Here is an 18,229-nt window from a genome sequence, read left to right on the forward strand (position 1 = left end):
ATCCGTGCATGACAAGGATTTCTTTTCTTTCAGTTTGGTTTTTGAGACCTGATCTCATTACGTAGTCCAGGCTGGACCTGAATTCCTCATCCTCTTGCCTTAATCTCCCAAGTTCTGGGATTATAGGTGAGCACTACCACACTGCAGATTTTGAAAGATAAGCTCTTTTGCTCTTGCCTGGCAACTTGGGTCCCTGGGGAGCTGTTCACACGATGAATCAAGAATAAGCCCATGGTTTAGATAGGCATTTTTATTTATCACCCAATGAATCCAACATCCATAGGGTAGAGGGAGCCAAAGCAGACAGTTTAAATGACATCTTTCTGAGAGCCACTGCCTCTGTGTGGTGCACAGGGTGGCTCTGTCAGGGTGGAGGGGTCCTAACCACCTGGGACTACAGGTGGGCTGTCTATGGTCTGAGTCCAAAACTGAACCACAGGCAGGAGGAGCCAAGGGGTGGGGAGGTGTGCTACTGTGAGCCAAGCAAAGTCCTTGGAGTTTTCCTGTATTTTCTGGAAGGACACAAAATCCAAAGCCAAATGCTGGAAAACAGGAAAAGAAAAGTAGTTAAGATTCTCCCCAGTTTCCTGCAACATTGTTGTTGAAAGGTCACAAAAGCACAGTTTGATACTACACCGAATTCAGTTCTTCAGAAATGCCGAAAACAACAGCAAACATCCATGTTAGACCTAGGCATCCACATTATTCCAAGAACCTCATAGCATCCTTCATACATTGCCCTTTTCTCCTAAGTCTCCTAGTTGGACATTTCCTAAAAGATTTTTAAAAATTTTAAAAGCTTCCTTCTATATACCACAGTACTCCATTGTCTGCTTTCCAAGCTCCAAAAGCTAACAAAGTTACAGTTCTATTACCTAATCTCCAGACCTTCATCACATTGAGCTAGTAGTCCCACTATAATTGGGGAAAAGCAAGCCAAGGTCATCCATTGCTTTAAAAGGTCATGTCTCTCTCATCTCCCTTAACCTGTACCCTTCCTGAACCTGTCTCTCATCATACTGACTCCTACCTTTTCCCTCCTTCCCTTCCTTCCTTTCCTTCCTTCCTTCCTTCCTTCCTTCCTTCCTTCCTTCCTTCCTTCCTTCCTTCCTTCCTTCCTTCCTTCCATTCTTGCCATTCATGGGGCTTGAACTCACCCTGGGCACTGCCCCTGAGCTGCTTTTACTCAAGGCTAGCTCTACCACTTGAGCCACAGAGATACTTCTGGCTTTTTCTGTGTCTGTGGTATTGAGGAATAGAACCCAGGGCTTCATACATGCTAGGCAAGCACTTTACCACTAAGCCATATTCCCAGCCCCTTCCTTCCTTCCTTCCTTTCTTCCTTCCTCTCTTTCTTTTTTTCTTTCTTAACTTTCTTCCTTCCTTCCTTCCTCTTTCTCCCTTCCTTCCTTCCTTTCTCTTTCTCTCTTTTCCTTCCTCCCTCCCTCCCTCCCTCTCTCTTTCTTTCTTTTTCTTTCTTAACTTCCTTCCTTCCATCCTTTCTCTTTCTTTTTTCTTTCTCTTTCTCTTTCCCTCCCTCCCTCCTTCCCTCCCTCCCTCCCTCTCTCTCTCTTTCTTTCTTTCTCTGTGCTGGGGATGAGAACCAGGGCCTCACGCATGCCAGTCAAGCCCCCTGCCACTGAGTCACATTCCCAGTCACCTGACTCAGCTTCTTGAAGGGAGGGCCTGAACAAAGGGTGTGCAGCCTGTCTAGCTCAAGTCTAGCCTACAAGAATGTAAAACACCTGTGTTCCACCACACAAGGCTCTTGCTTTGCCACAGGGAATGGATTTCCTCGTCCCTGACTACACAGTGCTGAAATTGTCCCCCTGGCACGCCTCCTCCAGGCACTCATACTGCTGCATCTTCTCAGGCAGAGAGGTTGAAAAGCCCAGCAGGGACCCAGTCCCAGGCTGGCTTCGAACCTTGATCCTCAGATCTTAGCCTGAGTAGCTAGGATTACAGGTGTGAACCACTTGCACCCAGCTAGAAATGGTTGGGGTTTTTTTCCTTTCCACTCTGTATACCCTTTATTTCCTTTTCTATTTTTTGTAAAAAATAACGTTTAAAAAGTAATTGACCATTATTGGCATCTCAGCCCAATCTTTTTTTTTTTTAAATATAGACTGTAATCTTGATATGAGTATTAATGGAATATTGAAAATCCAGAAGTGTCAGTGCAGGCTAGAAAAATGCCATTTTTTTTTTGGGGGGTCGGTTGTGGGGCTTGAACTTTATGCCTGGGAGCTGTCCCTCAGCTCCTCAGCTCAAGGCTAGCACTCTACCACTTGAGCCACAGTGCCACTTCTGGCCTTTTCTGTTTATGTGGTACTAAGGAATTGAACCCAGGGCCTCATGCTTGCGAGGCAAGCACTCTACCACTGAGCCACCTTCTCAGCCCCTGCCAAATTCTTTAAAAGGAAAAAAAGGTGAATGCTGATCGTAGATTTTAGAGATGTGAGAAGATGAAAACGTTATCTATTGTTTTTGTGTTTGCCACAAAGGAATGTTTGATTATTTTGCAATGTAATAAAAAGTTACCCCCCCCCCAAAAAAAAACGTAATTAACTGTGATGTTTGTTTCACTGCCTTGTTTGGAACTTCTAGCACAGCAGCAGACAGGAGCAAAGAGTAGACATCCTTCTCCTCCCAGGGGGCATTCTGCTTCTTGCCTCTATCAAGTGTGATGTGCGGCACTGGGCTCTCCTTGAGACCCTCTCTTGGGATGAGGGAGTTCCCTTATGTGGATATTCCACTTCTTTGTGGAGTAAGGGGACTCTGGTACTGGGGATTGAAACCAGGGTTTCCCAGCCCGTTAGGAAAGCACTTTAGCATTTGAGCCCCAATGGCCCCTCCCCCAACTCTGCTATTCCCACTGAGTGTTTTCATCCTGAAATGATATTAAATTTTGTTGAATGGTTTTCTGTGTCAATTGAGACACATCATCCTACTGACAGAGTGCATCACATGAATTGATCTTCAGATATCAATCCAACTTTGCATTACTGGAACTAGTCCCACTTGATCACAGGAAGTTTGGTTGTTGTGGTGGTTGTGGTTGTTATTGGTGTGTGTACATGCACATTCTCGCTGGGAATTGAACCCAAGGCCTTTTGAATGTTAGTCAAGTGTGTTACTGCTGAACTCTAGCCCCAGCCCTTGGTGTTTTGAGACAGGGTCTTCCTGTATAGCCCAGGCTGATCTCCAATTTTTAATCCTCCTGCCTCTGTTCTCCAGAACACTGGGATTCTATAGACATGTACCACCATGCCCAGCTTTTTTATATTTTAGAAATGAAGTGTCCATGAACTCAACACCCACACAAAAGTTAGGAGCATGACAATCAAGAACATGACAGCCATGCCATTTTCCTGTCCCATCACTCTGATAAGCTATCACTTTAGGTCTTATATTCATCATTCCCTGCCTCCGCTCTGTAGAAAGTTTCATTGCATCAAGGCATATTCCTAAACTTACTTGGACTTAATTTAAGTCTTAGCTCCTTAAAATGTAGATAAAAACTGTGCCCTTTCCCCACTTAGTATTTGCTGGGTGCACAGAAATGGAGGGGCAAAGGGTGAATAAATGCAGCAGTGGTATTCACTAGACACTATGTGGAAAATGAGGGTGGGAATGGGAGGGGAAAACTGGGAGAGAGAGAAGGAAGGGGTGACATTGTCCCAGAGGAAATGCAATGACTACCTGACTTTTGAAGCTGTAATTCTGCTGTACATCACTTTATAATAACAATGAAAACAAGCCAGGCGCTGGTGGCTCATGTCTGTAATCCTAGCTACTCAGAAGGCTGAGATTTGAAGATCACGGTTGAAAGCCAGCTCAGGCAGGCAAAGTCTGTGAGACTCTTATTTCCAATTAACCACCAGAAAACAGGAAGTGGCGCTGTAGCTCAAGTGGTAAAGCGCTTTTCTTGAGCTGAAGAGCTGAGCTGAAGAGCACCCAGGCCCAGAGTTCAAGCCTCACGATGGACAAAAATAAATAAAATATTTAAGAATATTTGATTGCTAAGATTAAAAAAAGATATTAGAGTATGTTGATGGGATTAAGCCTTTTCATTGCTGTACAGTATTTAAATGTCTGCCTATTATGTGAGCCATACTAAAGCAAAATCTTAACAAGCCCAAATCTGAACTCAAATTTACCATAAGTCAGTACTTCCTGCAGCCTTCCTGTTGTGGCTAATGACAGCTCCACTCATCATGAGCGCCAAATCCTTGGAGTCAGCCTGGACTGTTTCCTTTCTCACCCTACATGAGAGTCTCTGGATTCTGCCTTCAAAGTGCATTCAGAATTCAATTCCCTCTCACCACTAGGCTTCAAGCACCCATCAACACCTGGATTGCTGTCATTATCTCCTAACTTGGTGTGTTTCTGCCCCTGTCCCTCCTCAAATGATTTCTTTGCTAATAGAATCTTAGCAAATGTTGATCTACTCATATCACTGCGGAGCTCAACGGTCTCTGGCAACTTCCCATCTCTGAGCAAATGACAGTTCTCTTTCTATGATTTCCAAAGCCTTAGGATGACCCATGGATACTTCCAGTGCCTCAGGGCACCGTAAAAAGAAAAGAGAAGGAAAGCAGGGCCAACAAATATTGATGTAAAAAAATATAGAGACTATATGTGACCATTTTTTTCCAAAATAAAAGGAAAGGAAGGGGAAAGAGAGAAGATGAAAATTTTAGTAAACAATGGTTCTTCAGACGGTGGACGAGAGCCCTGGCGTTATCATCCACGCATTGACTGGAGGAAAAACGAGAACTTTCCAAGGGCAGAGCATTTGGGTTGGGGGGAGGGCCCCGTGGAGAGCCAAGGTGGAATCAGGGACCAAACGTGCGCCTCGAGCTCACGCACCGAGGTAACATGGATTCGGACGGAAAACTAGGAAGCGCGGCTCTGATGCGGGGTCTCCCCGGCCTCTTCGGCCCGAGAGTGAAGCCAGGCGCTCTGGGATCCGCCCCACCCGAGGGCGGTATTTTGCGGCTAGGACTCGGGCCGAGGGTCGTGGCGCCTCTCCCGTCGCGGAGGCAGGAAGGCCGGGCGTCGGCTCCCCTGCGCCCGGGCTGGGTGTCTGGTCGTCGGCTCGGGTTAGAGCTCGGGGAGCCTCCGGGCCGTCTCAGCCAAGGCGACGCGCCTCAGCTGGCCACAAGAGTGTGCCGGTGAGGTGCCCGCACCCCCCTCCCCCCGGCCAAACCAGAATTAGCCGGTATGAGAAGGAACCGGCGAGGAGGGCTGAAATCGCGCCGATTGGAAGAGAGCCGGGGGTAGGCGCGGGCCCCGCCGAACGCACCCGTTTTAAAGCCACCCGGACCCTCGGCGCCGCCCCACGTTCGCCGGGCCGCGCCGCGAGCGAGCGAGCGAGCCCGGGAGCCCCGCGCCCCGAGCCGGGTGCAGACCCGGGCCGCCCGCGCCCCGCACCTCAGGATGACTGGCCACCTGCAGACGAATCTCCACTGCCAGCCGCCCGGGGGGCTCGGAGCCGAGCCAGTTCGGGGGTCGGGGCCGGGAGCCGAGTGAGGCCGCAGCCCCGCGCGGCGCGGGCGGTGAGTACCCCCGGATGCAGCGGCGCGGGGCGAGCCCAGGGCAGCGTGGCTGGGGGGGGCGAGGGATCGAGGGAGGTGAGGGGGTCAAGGGGCGCGGGGAGGGGCTGGCAGGGCGAGGGGCGCAGGGGTGGGGTGCCGGGCAGCGAGGACCGGCTGCCCCCACCCCCGCGCGCTCTGCGCCCCGCCCGGGCTCGCTCCCCGCCGCGCGCCAGGCCCTAGCTGGGGACCCCGACATGACAGGGCCGAGGCGGAGAGGAGACCGGGAGGGGGTTGCGGCTGGGGGTGCTTGGGCTGGCTCCCCACTAGCTGCGGGCGGTGTGAATGGCTCGGGCTCTCCGCGGCGCTGCCGGGCTGCGGGGTGCCCTGGGTGGGGATGCGGGCGCCGGGGTCCCGCGGGGCGAAGACCCGGGATCGGAGGAGGCACCCACGTGGGGCGAGGGACAAAAATGTGGCGGACGACCCAGACGGCCAGGCCGGGGCTGCCGGCTCCCTCAGCCCGCCGGCGTCGGAGGAGCCCCGCGCGGTTCACTGAGGAAGTCCTGGATGCGGGCTCGGCCCCCAGGGTGGCCGCGGGGCGGGAGGACCGCGCACGGGCAGCCGGAGACCCGCGTTCGCCGCGCACGCGCGCACGTGTGCGAGTGTGAGTGTGTGTGCGTGTGCGAGTGTGTGTGTGTGTGTGTGTGTGTGTGTGTGAGGCTGGACGGATAGATGGATGGACGGATGGACAGGTGGGTGGGCAGATGGCGACAGCCCTGGAATCCTGCAGACCTGGGTTCGGATGTGGGCCCCGCTCCTGACAGTCTGGCCAGGGTTTCCATCGGACCATTGGCTCCGGTTCCTCGGTGAAAGGAGAGGTTTGGAAAGGATGGTAGTGGAGAGGCCTTCCGGCACCGTCCTGACCCGCGGGGTCGCTTCTTCTAGACCCTCTGCGCGCAGCCGGGTGGGCCGAGTACTGCAGCGCCGTCCCAGCCTGGATCCCGCGGCTCCCGCCACCGGGGCGCTGGGCCCCGCGCGCGCCCTCTACTGGCCAAAATACCTCTGGCAAAAGGTAGCGGGTCGGATGTCACTCAAAAATGAGGCCGTCTAAAACACAAAACAGAAGAAAAAGTACGGGGTGTGGCCCAAGTTGCGCAGCGTTTGCGTTACAGACTGGAGGCCAAGAATAGACCTAAATTATACATACATGTGTGGCCATATGCAGGGTCATATGTCTATCCACCCAGACACAGTAATTACAGTGTGGTGTATGCAGGGGAGGGTTCTAATAGTGAACTCCTTTGAACAACTAACTTAAAGCTTGACGGAATGAATACCAGAACGCTGGAACGTGGGTTCGGCCAAGGGACGGGGTGGGGCAGATGAATGGAGAGAGGAAAAGTGGTCAAATACAGTCATAATATTCAATGTATATATGTGAAAATGGAACTAGGTAAATTGAGGGGATGGGTGGGGTTGGGAGAGATAAGGGACAACAATAAAGGGGTGACACAGATCCAGTGATTGGGCTCACAAACTGAAGTTGAACTGAAACACCTTTGTGCAAGCATTTAAGGATATTTATAATATGTAATATAGCGTATGTGTTGTACATATACTAGCTATATACGAATTAGAAATATATACATATACTATATATGCATATGTATTATGTTGTACATATTACATATTAAATATACTATATATATGTGGGAATTCAGTCCCCAATACAGGGGCCGGTTGGGGGGGGAATGAGGGCGCAGGTGAAGCCACTGCAGCCCTGTGTCCCGTGAAGGAGTAAAATGCAAACAACTATCTTGAAAGACCTTCCTGCCCAGCCTATCCTTCTGTAGCAGGCTGCAGTGGAGACTGGCTAGAACCCATTGTTACGCCTCTTGAGTAAAAATGGTCTGCTAAGTGATATTCAATGTCATTAATTTATGAATAGATAACTGGAAATGCCCAGAACATTCTGATGGCAACTGTACCTCCTAACCCATAAAATAAATAATTCAGGAAGAATATAAAGTTCATCACATTGCCTTAGAAAAGCACTTAATATTTCAAGAAAAGTGCTTATACATCAAATACTTTTCTGTGGGTTGAAAAGCTGCAACTTTATAGCAGGAGCAGTATTGCAGACTTTTTTTTCTAGTTGTAAATGGACTTGAGAAAATATCTTCTTCAATACAGCTGAGCCTTGCCTTCTATTGTAAGTTGACACAGTCATTCACGAGGGGCTCTGAGAGCGGTGTCAAGCGGCCCACCTCTCGTTCTTGTTCCTTGGGATTCTGCATGTAACTGGTGAGAACTAGGATTACCACCTCCCCTCCCTCCCTCCTCCCCCTCCCCCATCGGTAGTGACTAAGGGCCCTGGTGTTGTCTCTGTGTTTTGTTTTTTTTTTTTTGGTCTTGGGGCTTGAACTCTGGGCCTGGGCGCTGTGCCTGAGCTCTTCAGCTCAAGGCTAGCACTCTACCACTTAAGCCACAGCACTACTTCTGGTTTTCTGGTGGTTCATTGGAGATAAGAGTCTCACGGACTTTCCTGCCAGGCTGGCTTTGAACCTTGATCCTCAGATCTCAGCCTCCTGAGTAGCTAGGATTATAGGCATGAGCCACTGGTGCCTGGCTTTCTGAGCTTTTTCATTCAAGGCTTGTGCTCAACCACTTTGAGCTGCAGTTCCACTTCTGGTTTTCTAGTGGTTAGTTGGAGATCAGAGTCTCATAGACTTTCCTGCCTGGGCTGGCTTTGAACCGTGATCCTTTAGATCTCAGCCTCCTGAGCAGGATTATAAGCATGAGCCACCAGCACCTGGGTCTGACTCCCTTTCTAGCCCTAGGCAGGCTCCCACTTTTGGAAGGAGCTAGGGGCACACGCAAGAGCGTGCACGCACACACACACATGCTTGCACACACATATACACACATCGACTCCAGCCTCAAACCCAAGATAGACTGGAAGACTTCTAAAGACAAATGTCTCTTGAATTATATCGTTTTTCTCTCTTTTATGATTAAGCTACTTATTTAGAAGCAAAAGACTTAGATTTTTCAAAGATGGAAAGGAACCTCCATTTTCCTATTTGCTTAACAATATACATTTATTTAGGATTTCTTTTTGCTAATAAGTAAGAAGGGAGACATTTCCTGAAAGACCATCCCCATGGAGAGACTAATCCCTGTGTGGCTCTCGGCTGCTTTTCTGCAGATAGGTTTGGCCCACAGCTCCACAGGGAAGGAGGTGTGGCATCTGCACATCTTGTAATCCCTGCCCCGAGTTCCACCTTGGCTTGGCCTTTCTCTTATCTTCACAGATGCATTGTTGAGCTAGCTCATAATTGGTTAGTTTAACGGCACAGTACCTTGGTGTTGGGTGTTAGCAATGTTTTCAGGTTGGTTCTTTTTATTATTGCAAGGTTATACTCTTAGAAGTTCAGTTGGATATTTTTTCTTTTCTTTTTTGGCAGCACTGGGATTTGAATTCAGAACCCTGCACATGTTGGGCAGGTGCTCTACTACATGAGCTGCAACCCCAGCCTTTTTGCTTTCATCATTATTCAAGCCGGTTCTCACATTTATGCTTGGGCTAACCGATACTTCTAGCCACTTACACACTCTTCCTATGTTGTTAGAATGGCAAGTCTTACTACTACCATACCCTACTTTTCATTGGTTGAGATGGTATCTCTCCAACTTTTGCCTAGACTAGCCTCAAACCATGATCCTCCTCATTTTTTCCTCCTGAGTAGCTAGGATTACAGGCATGAACCCCTGTGCCTGGTTAACCTAGTTGACGCTTGAAGTGTAAGAGACTACACAGAAGGTCAAGATATGAAGATTAAGATTTGAAGCCATCCTAGCCAGACAGACATCTGTAAGATTCTTCTCTCTGAATAACTAGCAAAAATCCAGAAGTGGAGGCATGGCTCAAGAGGTAGAGTACCAGCCTTGAGCAGAAAAAGCCAACTGAGCTGGGCACCAGTGGCTCACGCCTGTAATCCTAGCTCCTCAAGAGGCTGAGATCTTGCTGCGGACCGGCTCTGTCGGGACGACGGAGGACACCTAGTGGAGGAACTGGAATAGGTGGGGAGATGGCAAACAGACAACTCACACACAAGAGGAGTGGATGCTGAGTGCGATTTAATGCAGAGGATAACAAGCTTTTATAGCAAAAGTCTCCATGAGAAAGGGGAAAAGGTTACACAATCTTGCTGCAAGGCTTCGTTCTTGGGTGGTCACCAGCTGGTCGCCTGATCTTGTTTTTTGGATGAGGAGCTATGACAATAGGCACTTGTTTTCGGCTTTACCTCTATTTTTAAGAAATACAATGGGTTTCGATGTTTATCACCTATTAACCATTAACCAGAGCATATGGGTGCTGAACAGAAAGGCATGAACTCTAGTACTTCATAGTTACTTTTGTTTAGTTTTGTACTTTATACGTTTCAAATCTTTTCTAAGCAATTGTGCTTAGAGGGTTCCCAATTTGTGGCCAAAAATCATGATATTCAGTATACTTAGTTAAATCTGGCCATATGTCAAATTCAAGCTCATAGTGTCTTTTCTGTAACCCTTTCACATAATCGTTTACTCTTTTCTATAGAGGCCTTAACTGTCTCGTAAGATCTTTCTTATTCCTTCTTTAATAGTAAGCACCAAGGAGGCCTAGATCTAGCAAGTCTCTCAGTAAGTGAAAGAGAGTAATAGGAAGTTCTTTTTTCTAAGTAGTTTACCCAACGGTTGCCATCCTTATTATACACACCTGTAACAGGCTATGGATCTGGGGGAAGTCTCTGGGGTCCTCTAGATAATGGAGGATCCCACCATTTTCCTCTGATAAGCCATTGCCACCTTTTATCTACCAACCTTTTTAGGAATCTTATTTAGCTTTTGGTCTAAATATCCCTCTACATCTTCCTTATCTACAGGATATCTATATGAATCTATTGTATATGTTTTAGGATTAAAGGGAAGTCTCCAATAGCCATACACTCTGTCTGCTCTAGCCGTGCCTACAGCTTCTTGTAAATCTCTTACAAACAATTCCTTCTGCTGAAGTGACGTCATGAAACCCCCAATACTTTTATATTTACTTATGACTTGTCTACTAGCCTCCATAAGAGGGGCTTTCAGGGTAGCACTTAACTCTGGTGAGTTAGTCATATTCTCAGGACACTCATCAGATGTTAGAGTCATCATCACTTTTAAGAAAGAGCCTTGAATAAAGGAACGTTGAGCATGAGTAAGTACAATAAGCAACAGGAACAGTAAAAGATTAATAGGCGCTCCTATACAGCGAAGAAAAGAAAAACAGCAACACATCTTTCCCAGGGGCTTGCCAGCCTTTTCCAGGAGGTAGGCCTCTTTGAAACCCCATTCTCAGATCTGAAAGCAGGTTTCCCATGCTAAACAGACTCCACCGGAGTAGCCGTGGCAAGATCTGAGGATCGTGGTTCAAAGCCAGCCCAGGCAGGAAAGTCCATGAGACTCATTTCCATTGAACAACCAGAAAACTGGCAGTGGCGCTGTGGCTCAAGTGGTAGAGCACTGGCCTTGAGCTGAAGAGCCTAGGCCTAGAGTTCAAGCCCCATGAACAACAACAACAACAAAAAGCCAACTGAAATCAACGAGGCCCTGAGTTCAAGCCCTAGAACAGGGGGGAAAAAGTATAAGCCCAGCAATGGTGGCTCACGCCTGTAATTCTACCTATTCAGGAGGCTGAGAGCTGAGGATCAAGGTTAGAAGCCAGCCCAGGTTAAAACAAAAAAATCTAGGAGACTCTAATCTCCACTTAACCAGCAAAAAGCTGGAAGTGGAGGTATGGCTCAGGTAGTAGAGTAGCAGTCTCGAGCAGAAAAAGCCAAGCAAGGTCACAAGGCCCTGAGTACAAGCCCTGCTACGTTTCCACACCAGGTTTATACCTCCCAGCCTTGTACTAGGTTTTACTACTTTAAACCTTCAGCAGAAATGAAATCTTTAAGTGGGGCGTAGTGGTGGAGGTGAGATCACTTTTATTTTGTCACAACCATAACATGCTGTGCTGCTGCCTATAGGCAAAAAAAAAAAAAAGTGATTGTAAGTTTTAGCCCAGGTGCCAGATGCGCCGACACTACTATACGCACTGTGCAATTTAATGCAATTCAATCCTCCTGTCTAAAGTGAAAACAGAAATTCTCCAAAGAATACTGATATTTACTTGGGAACAGCAGAGCACTGGAATAGGTATTTAATTTGCATTGAATGAGATGGGCGCTGGTGGCTCAAGCCTGTCACCATAGCTACTCAGGAGGCTGAGAGCTGAGGATCAAGGTTCAAAGCCGGCCAGTGCAGGAAAGTCCTTGAGATTCTTATCTCCAATGAACCACCAGAAAACTGGAAGTGGAGTTGCGGCTCCACTCAGGGACAGCGCTCAGGCCCAGAGTTCAAGCTCCACAGCCAACAACAACAAAAATAGATGAATGAAAGAGCCTAAGAAGACATGTGAAACTCAACATGCTTGTTTGGAACTTAGAGGAGCAAAGCAAGCACTGTTTCAGGGGGAGGGGGCATCACCCGGGACTGTCGAGAGCTGCTGGCACTTAATGAAGCAAAGCAGAGCAACTGAGGCGCATGCGGGTTGGAATGCGCTACACACCTGACTATTGCACGGTGTGGGGCAGTGCCCTTGGCTGGCACCGTGCAGCCCTGTAGCCCACCGTGGGGTCTTTGGAACTGCCCAGCGATCATGTACTTTTCTAGGCAGCATCACTTCCTTGACCGCGAACATGGAGGCCCCCGCAGTGGCCTAACTCCCTTGTTCACCAGTGACAGTCTGCCATCTTAGCTCCATCTAGCCTTCCTCTGCCATCGCTCCTCCTGATCAAGACTAACACAGCCCATGGGCTCCAGAATCAATTGGTATCCTTGATGTCTTCACGTCTTCATTCCCTCCCTCCCTTCTCTCCTTCCCTCTCTGGCGGAACTGAGATATGCCACACACTTGCTAGGCAAGTTCAGCTACACCCCCTTTTTGCTTTCATTAAATTTTAGATGGTCTCTTTCCTTTTCTACAGAACCAACCCTGGACCAGGATCTTCCTACCTTTCCATGAAAATGAGGACAATAGGTGTGAACCACCACTCCCAATTTGTTTGTTGAGATCGGGTGCAGTGTTTTGCCTAGCTTAAACTTGAACTATGTTCCTCTTGATCTCTACCTGCTGAGTATCTGAAGTCACTATCTGTTTTTCTCTTTCTTTCTCCTTTCCCTTTCTCCTTCCTTCTTTCTCTCCCTCTCTCTTCATCTCTTTCTCTTACTCCTTGGGAAGTCACTTCTTTTCTCTGAGTCTTTCCAAGATTATAGCCAGGTGCCTGTGGCTTACACCTGTAATTCTTGCTACTTGAGATCTTAGGATTGCAGTTCAAAGCCAGCCTGGGCAGGCAAGTGTGTGAGGCTCTTATTGTTAGTTCACCACCAAAAGAGCCAGAAGTGGAGCCATGGCTCAAGTGATAGAGCACTAGCCTTGAGCAAAAAAAGCTCAAGGATGGTGCCCAGGTCCTGAATTTAAGCCCCAGGACTGGGCACAATCAATCATGCTTACATAGGATGCCTATATATGGGATGACTGTAAAGAACAAACAGGTGTCATAAAGAGCACGTGACCTGTGAGAAGGAGCATTCCCGAATCCACATGGCAGTGATGAAGCTGAACCCCAGGTGCTGTTGGAGGCACTTGGCGCGTGATGGAAGGTCGGGCTGGGAATAGAAGGTCGGGCTGGGGATGGAAGGTCGGGCTGGGAATAGAAGGTCGGGCTGGGGATGGAAGGTCGGGCTGGGGATGGAAGGTCGGGCTGGGGATGGAAGGTCGGGCTGGGGATGGAAGGTCGGGCTGGGGATGGAAGGTCGGGCTGGGGATGGAAGGTCGCGCTGGTATCCAAAGATGATGGGGATTCTCTTTGGTTTTGACAGTCAGTGGAATTGTTTGCTCTGTGTATTTCAGAAAAGCTTGGACCATGTATACAAGTCACGAAGATGTTGGCTATGATTTTGAAGATGACCCCAAGGATAAGAAGACACTCAAGCCCCACCCGGACATTGATGGCGGCTGGGCTTGGATGATGGTCCTCTCTTCTTTCTTTGTGCACATTCTCATCATGGGCTCCCAAATGGCCCTCGGAGTCCTCAATGTGGAGTGGCTGGAGGAATTCCAACAGAGCCGCGGCCTGACAGCCTGGGTCAGCTCTCTGAGCATGGGCATCACCTTGATCGTGGGTATGTTCCTGGGCAACTGTCTTAGAGCAGGGATTGTAGAATGCCAGGCCTCACTGCCAAGAGTGCTCTCTATTGCTGAGCCATTGGACAGGAGGTGTTACCCATGTCACTCATAGAAATATACAGGCTCCATGGTTCATGCCTGTAATGCTAGCTACTCAGGAAGCTGAAAGGTGAGGATGGCTGTTCAAGGCCAACCCATGCAGGAAAGTCTGTGAGACTCTTATCACCAATTAAGCACCACAAAAGCCAGAAGTGGAGTTGTGGCTCAACTGGAGTGCTAGCCTTGGAAGAAAGCTCGTAGACAGTGCCTAGGCCCTAAGTTCAAGCTCTAGGACTGGCACATGGATGTGTTGCACGCGCACACACACACACCACCATTTTAGCCATGTTTTAGGTGTATAGTTTAGTGCTATTAAATTCCTTCACAAGGTGGGTAGCCACTATCACCATCCATCCTGAGTACTAGCTCCCACCTGAACTCCACCTGCTGCACCATTCCATCTCCTGTCTCTTGGCATTGTCTGTGGAATTAGAATGGTACACTGTCATTTCAGTGTGATGCAACTACTTGAATGTTGTAAATATTGGAAGGATTTTAAAACGTAATCATTTAAAAACATTCTTTTGTCCCAAATCTAATTTCTGAAGTGTTATGAATCATTATAATCATGTATTATCTTTAATGTTTATTTTGTTTTTGAGACAGGGTCTTACTATGTAGCCCAGGCTTCCTTCAATCTCAAAATCCCTCTGCCTCAGTCTCATAAGTGCTCAGATTGCAGGCACGTGCCACTATGCCCAGTTCTATTTAATATTGATGAATATATAGTATATAATGTAGTGTTTGTGTATGCTAATCATATACTAATAGAGACTGCGGTTATTTCCATTTGGATTTTTAAAAAGTTGTTTCTGAATATTACCTTCTATGCTTAGTTTTCTCTGATTTTGATTTTGCATCTTGAAACTCTTTCTTCATTGATCAAATCCTTTGTCAAGAATGTTCTTTGTGGCTGTGAGGAAAGTCAGTAGCACATCTGTAGACTCCAGACACTAAACGCCATGGCCCCTGCACGGAGCCAGAGCCTCTCCCTGCCCATCTGCAGACCAGGGCCATTTCCTAGCAAGATGAGCAGAGTGAAGAGCAGGAACACAATTTCCTTGACCTGCAGCTAAAATGGTGGGTTTCTTCTAATGTGGTTAATAGCTACCAAAACCCAAACCAGAACTGGGAGGAAAATAAGTCACCATGAGTGCTTTTTCAGATTCACCGTGCTTCCTCTTTCTCTGCCATTTAAATGTAATTAAAAATGAACAACAAAAATAAGTAGGAGGGTCTGCTGTAGTTGTTGATGTATTTCATTTAATCCTAACAGCATGGTGAGAGAATGATTGCAACCATTTCATAAAAGAGCTTAGGAGAGTCAAGTGACTGGTCTCCAAAGTCACACAGACAATGTGTGGGGAAGGGCTTAGGTTCACATGCATGTCTAAACCCTGTCCTGATGCTCTGGCTCCTGAATAAAGCTCTGTGTGTGTGTGTATGTATATGCATGCGTATGCGTATGCGCACATGCACACGTGGCACGCGCATGCACAGAAGCTTGCTTAGCTTTTTTGCTCAAGGTTGGCACTTACCACCTGGGTCATGCCTCTCTTTCTGGCCTTCTGCTGATTAATTGAAAAGAGTCTCACAGACTTCCCTGCCCCTAGCTAGCTTTGAACAATGATCCTCAGATCTCAGCCTCCTGAGTGGCTAGGATTACAGGCATGAGCCACCAGTGCCTAGTTTATTCTTGTATTTTCTAATGAGCCTAACCATTCAGCAATCTTAAATAGGTAAAGATTCTAAACCGGGAACTTATTATGTTATTATGGCAACAATGATCACGTATGTGGTCATTTCCCTTATGTTGTCCCATTTAATATTATTTCACTCTCTTGGCAATCCTCTGAGGTAATTATCACCACTATTCTCTGATGATCTTCAGTTGTTTCACCTGAAAGTAAAAATTCTGATAGGGTTTTTTAATTTAAAAGTTTCCTTTTTTTTGTGTGCCAATCCTAGGGCTTGAACTCAAGACCTAGGTGCTGTTTCTGAGCTTTTTTGTTCAAGGGTAGTGCTCTACCACTAGATCCACAGCTCCACTTCTGACTTTTTTTTTTAGTCGTTTATTGGAGATAAGATTATTCTGGGGGCTGGGAATGTGGCTTAGTGGAAGAGTGCTTGCCTAGCATGCATGAAGCCCTGGGTTCAATTCCTCAGTACCACATACACAGAAAAAGCTGGAAGTGGTGCTGTGGCTCAAATGGTAGAGTGCTATCCTTGAGCATAAGAAGCTCAGAGACAGTGCCCAGGTTGGCAAAAAAAAAAAAAGGCAAGCAAGCAAGCTTGCATTAAAAAAAAAGATTATTCTGGACTTTGCTGTTCAGGGTGGCTTTAAACCTGGATCCTCAGATCTCAGCCTCCTGAGTAGTTAGGAGATTACAGGTATTAGCCATCAGTACCTGGCCAAAATTTTCCTATTTTATACAGGAAACTTTTAAAGGCCTCCTGAGCTTCTCTGGCTTTGTGAATATGTATTAGACAGGCATGTGCATGTGTGATTGGAATCTCTGATTTCTACACTACTAATTAATTGCTCAATTATAATTCAGAGAGCTGTTCCTCTTGGCTGGCATTTACTATAAGTTATTCTGTCAATGAAACAACATGAATGACAACAGCAGTGCTAATGACAGAAAACAAGACAAAAGGTTATTTTCCACGCTGTGGTATGCAAATATGTGTATCTTCCCCCCCCAAAAAAAAATAAGAAATAAAATTAATACTGAGCTGGCTTTCAAATTAAGGGCACGACTTTGGGTGTGAGAGAATTACTGATGAATCATTTTTATCTGAAATATTACTAACAGACTCCTTGGATTCTATGCTGGTTTTGTTAACACTGGGACTTGTAGAAGGAGATGTAGCTCTAGTAATAGAGCAACAACCATGAATGAAAAAGCCAAACAAGGAATGTGAGGCCCTGAGTCAAGCCCCAGTACCAGCACAAACACCAATACCAAACACACACACACACACACACACACACACACACACACACACACACACACACACACAATACTGGGAGTGTTTATCATATGACAATTGCAGACAAGTTCATCTTATCATGGGGAATGTTCTGGGATTTATGTGGGTTGTCATTCTGTCTTCTCCATAGTTACAGAAGAAAAAAACCATTATGTTTCTACAAAATATAGATCAACCTAAGAAATAGATACATGTACAAACAACAACAACAAAAAACAACCAACTAGAACAGGCCAGTATTTTCAAACTATCCAACGAGGTTGTCTTGGATACAATTTTGTTTCACGGGCTATAGAAAGAAGCAGGAAGAATCCAGTCCTGAAGTGGTTGGACATGGTTTTGGAGATGCACTCAGAAATGGTGAAATGCATGATCATTTTTTTTTTCTCTGCCTGTACTAGGACTTGAACCCTGGGCCTTACACTCTTACTTGGCTTTTTCACTCATGGCTGGTACTCTACCACTTGAGCCATACTTCTACTTCTTACTTTTTGTTGGTTTATTGGAGATAAGAATCTCTTGGATTTATCTGCCCTGGGCTAGCCTTGAATTGAGATCCTCAGATCTCAGCCTCCTGAGTAGCTAGGATGACATGCGTGAGCCCCTGGTGTCTGGCCTAGTCTAACATTTCTAGCGTCCTGCTGGATGAGCCTCGTTTGCCCTGGAGCTCTGATATCCTAACACAGCAGGGTGACCAGCAATCACTGTTCGTTATCCTAAGCGGTCTGGTACAGGCTGGCTGCAGATAGGTTGAAACAGAACTTTTCCAACTCAGGAACCAGCATGATGGCTCTCCTTTATTTAGCATCCGCTCTCCATCCAGATGCAGAAGGCCGGTCTGTCATTTCTACCTAACAGAGGAAGAACAGGTGCTGCTCGCAGACACTAAGTAACTTCCCAAAGGGGTCAGCCAGTGAGTGAGTGGGATGGCCTGCCATGCTGGTTCTCCATTGCCTTCTGCCTCCCACCCCCGCACGTGAGAGCTGGACAGAGATTTGAAGTGACTAAGGCTAAATTGTTTGCATTGTCTGATCACTGGAAGCAGTCTGGGGTTACCTCTTTTTCTCCCATTTTTATGAGCGTATATTAGTTGCACAAAGGGGTTTCACTGTGCTATGTCCACCTAGTGCATGCAGCTGCCCTAATCGAGCAAAAAAAAAATAATAATCCAGAAATGTAGTAGAAAGCCATCTCTTTCTTGGTAGTGATTTGCATACAGTCAATTAATAAATGCATGCATTCATTCTTTTTTTTTGTCAGTTGTGGAGCCTGAACTCTGGACCTGGGCACTGACATTCAGCCCTTCAGCTCAACGCTCGCTTGAGCCACAGCAACCACTGCTGGT

General features: G+C 47.2%; 1 protein-coding gene across 2 annotated transcripts in view; it reads left to right on the plus strand.

Annotated features, from left to right (window-relative positions):
- The first annotated feature begins 5,366 nt into the window (after positions 1–5,366).
- Slc16a14 (solute carrier family 16 member 14) overlaps positions 5,367–18,229 on the plus strand; it is a 33,463-nt gene continuing 20,600 nt past the window's right edge. Inside the window, exons 1-2 of one of the 2 annotated variants that reach the window (XM_042678983.1) lie at positions 5,367–5,561; positions 13,516–13,787. In XM_042678983.1, coding sequence (XP_042534917.1) covers positions 13,529–13,787 — 259 coding nt within the window. In that variant the 5' untranslated portion in view covers positions 5,367–5,561; positions 13,516–13,528. The remainder of the gene's footprint in view (positions 5,562–13,515; positions 13,788–18,229) is intronic. The other variant, XM_042678982.1, reaches the window with a different exon arrangement.

This window comes from Dipodomys spectabilis, unplaced genomic scaffold, assembly GCF_019054845.1.
Source record: "Dipodomys spectabilis isolate Male_0828 unplaced genomic scaffold, ASM1905484v1 ptg000051l, whole genome shotgun sequence".
Taxonomy (NCBI): domain Eukaryota; kingdom Metazoa; phylum Chordata; class Mammalia; order Rodentia; family Heteromyidae; genus Dipodomys; species Dipodomys spectabilis.